Here is a 3,340-nt window from a genome sequence, read left to right as displayed (position 1 = left end):
TATTCATTAGGAGATGACTTGTCATTGTTTCTGTTAGGCATCCTGAAGTGCTACTAGCCCAGGATCACTTCGAGTTATTTTTGCAGCTTCACTTTCTATAAATTTGAAGTTTATTTATGTTACTTGCACTCCGGTCTGCCAAAGTAACATAAATAAACTTGAAATTTGCATAAATACAAGGCTTCAATTTAAAAAATGTAAGGGCAGATTTTTTCCTCCATCCAGAGCCAAGGCAAAATCAGAAAGTTCTTCTTTTCTCCTTTGCCATTTGGAAAATAAATACTTTATTTCTAGTCTACCTTTTTCACAGAGGTTCTAGAATTTAGGATTTCTTGGCTTTGTGTAAAGGACTCAGTTCTAACTCTCAAATTTAATGCTTTCCACTGCCTTATCTCCTGACCCTCTAGGTCACCCCTGAAAACTGATGTTTTATTCTCCTGATATAGGTAATGGCTGTTGGGGTAAGCATTTCATCAGCACATGATCATCAGTGGAATTTTCAGTTCCTTTTTTTTTTCTTTTTCTTCTAGGTGTTCCCTTTATCTTATTGTGAGCAGATACTTAGTCTGCTATATTTTATGCTCTTGCTTTTATTATCAGCACATTGTAAAACTTTTACCTTGCTGCACTTAAATGTTATCATTCGTTTCCTTGAAATTTTTTCCATCACGTAAATATGGGCCCTTTTATAATATCACAATATCTCATTGACTGTCTGTGAGTGTTCACTTGTGATTCTCTATCTCCAGTGCACTCCTTAAGGCTTCCTGGAAGAGAAAGCCGAATTGAAGAACCTTTTGCAAATGACATCTCCCAGTTAGTTGATGAAGTTGTTTGTGCTCTGCAGCCAGTCATCCAGGACAAACAATTTGCATTTTTTGGCCACAGGTATTTGATATCCATTTTAAAAATTTCAGGGGAGTTCCTTCTATCTTAAGTTTGTGGTTAATGTTGTTCTTTGTGTTTTGTAAGATGCATACATTTTTATTGGTTAGACAGCATGTTGGGTAATTACGACCATAACAATTTTTACAATTCACCAGTTTGTATGGTAAGTATACCTGTTTTTTTTCCTTTTAGGCAAATAAAGTCAACACTTGTAAAACCAAGACTTTAACAGCAGCTTACATTCTATTTATTTTTGAAATAAGAAATTATGGAAAGTATATGTTTCTTAAGCTACATTGTGTAATTTTCAGGTTAAGTCAGAGACCCTGGGGTTCTGGCTATCTCTTTTCAGTTGTATGAGCTTGCAAAAATTTCTTAGACTTCTGAGTTAGTTTCTTTTTCTAAAGGGTACAATAACAACAGTTCCCACTTGTGAGGCTTAAATGAATACTGATCTTAAATAAATTGGTATATAGTAAGGTCTCAATAAATTTTGGCTATTATATCTTATAAGATTTACAAATATAGTCAAGAAGAAATTAAAAAATAAAAAGTACCCATCATCCTCCTACCCAGATAAGAATGCTTTAAAATCCTGATGTGGTTGCTTAGTATTTTTACACAGTGGGGTCTAGTTTTATATATTTACTTGATCTTTTTCACTTAAAAACAATGTATACTCACAGGATGTGAAAGAAATTTATTGCTATATTTATATTATAGTAATATTACATTAAATATATTAAATTAAATATATTTATATTATTGCTATAAATATCTTTCACATCCTGTAAGTATACATTGCTTCCTGATTTGCTTGATTAACCTCTTTTTGTGGATATGAGGTATTTCTGTCTTTTTCTGTTATAAACAATAGTTCAGTGAACATTCTTTTTCTTTTTTTGGAGACAGAATCTCACTTTGTCACCCAGGCTGGGGTGCAATATCATGATCTCAGCTCATTGCAACCGACACCTCATGGGTTCAAGCAATCCTCCCACCTCAGCCTCTCAAACAGCTGGGATTACAGGCACATACCACCATACCTGGCTAATTTTTATATTTTTAATGGACTTGGGGTTTCACCATGTTGGCCAGGTTGGTCTCAAACTGTAGACCTCAAGTGATCCACTTGCCTTGGCCTGCTAAAGTGTTGGGATTACAGGCATGAGCTACCGCACCCAGCCCAATGAACATTCTTATAGAAAATTTAGTATACATCTCCTATCACTTTTTTAGGATAAATTCTCAGAATTTACCTTAAATAATATGCACATTCTTAAAGTTCTTTTCAAGACAGGGTCTTGCTCTGTCACCCAGGCTGGAGGGCAGTGGTGCGATCATGGCTCACTGCAACCTCTGTCTCCCAGGCTCAAGTGATTCTTCCACCTCAGCCTCCCAAGTAGTTGGGACTAGAGGAGCACGCCACTACGCCCTGCTAATTTCTTGTCATTGATGTTTTACAGAGATGGGGTTTCGCAATGTTACCCAGGCTGGTCTCCAACTCCTGGGCCCAAGTGATCCACCCACCTCCGCCTCTCAAAATGCTGGGATTACAGACGGGAGACACTGCATCCAGCCTGTAAAAGTTCTTGATATATATTTCCAAATTACCTGCACTTTACACTCCGTGCACAATGAACAAGATGCTGAGTTTTCCTGTCTTTCATAAAATATATACATATGCAATTTACAAATAAGCAACCTCTGGCAGTTTTGTCTACCAAATGTATTTACATAATATCAATAGCAGTTCACAAACATTTTCAGCCCCAGTACCCCTTTATACTTTTAAGATGCATTGAGGAACTCAAAGAGCTTTTGTTTTTATATGATATATCCGGCGATATTTATCATACTGGAGGGAAAAACTAAGAAAATTTAAAGATATTTATTAACTTATCTAAAAATAACATTAACAAACCTACTTTACATTGATATAAATAATACATTTTTATGAAAAAGATTGTATTTTCTAAAAACATGTGAGAAGGTGAGAAGAGTGGCATCATTTTATACTTTTGCAAATCTGTTTAATGTCTGACATAATAGAAAGCAGATGGATTCTCATTTCTGTCTCTGCATTCAAACTGTTGCTATATCACGTTATATAGCTTCTGGAAAACTCCACTGTGTATGCATTAGAGTAAAAAAGGCAAATAACATTTTAGTATTTATCCTGAAAATAGCTTTGACCTCATGGACCATCCATTAGGAACTCAGAAATTTCCAGGGGTCCCTAAACCATATTTTGAGAGCTGCGGATATACGCTATCAAAGGCATAGTGATACACATCTTTAAGGAAGAAAAGGAAATTTAAATTAATCTGAAGACACTGTGGAAATCAGTACTAAATCTTAAAGTGAATTATCTAGGCTGTCTTTGAAACACTTTTTATGCTGATATAAATCACTGAAAAGATAGACTTCTTAATCAACTCACGCTTTTCTT

General features: G+C 35.2%; 1 protein-coding gene across 1 annotated transcript in view; it reads left to right on the top strand.

Annotated features, from left to right (window-relative positions):
• Positions 1-3,340, top strand: part of OLAH (oleoyl-ACP hydrolase) — an 85,582-nt gene that overhangs the window by 14,315 nt on the left and 67,927 nt on the right. The window contains exon 4 of the mRNA XM_011968150.1: positions 750-888. Coding sequence (XP_011823540.1) covers positions 750-888 — 139 coding nt within the window. The remainder of the gene's footprint in view (positions 1-749; positions 889-3,340) is intronic.

This window comes from Mandrillus leucophaeus, unplaced genomic scaffold (assembly GCF_000951045.1).
Source record: "Mandrillus leucophaeus isolate KB7577 unplaced genomic scaffold, Mleu.le_1.0 Scaffold83, whole genome shotgun sequence".
Taxonomy (NCBI): Eukaryota; Metazoa; Chordata; class Mammalia; order Primates; family Cercopithecidae; genus Mandrillus; species Mandrillus leucophaeus.
The sequence above is the reverse complement of the archived record's forward strand: the minus strand, read 5'-3'. Positions and strand labels throughout refer to the sequence as shown.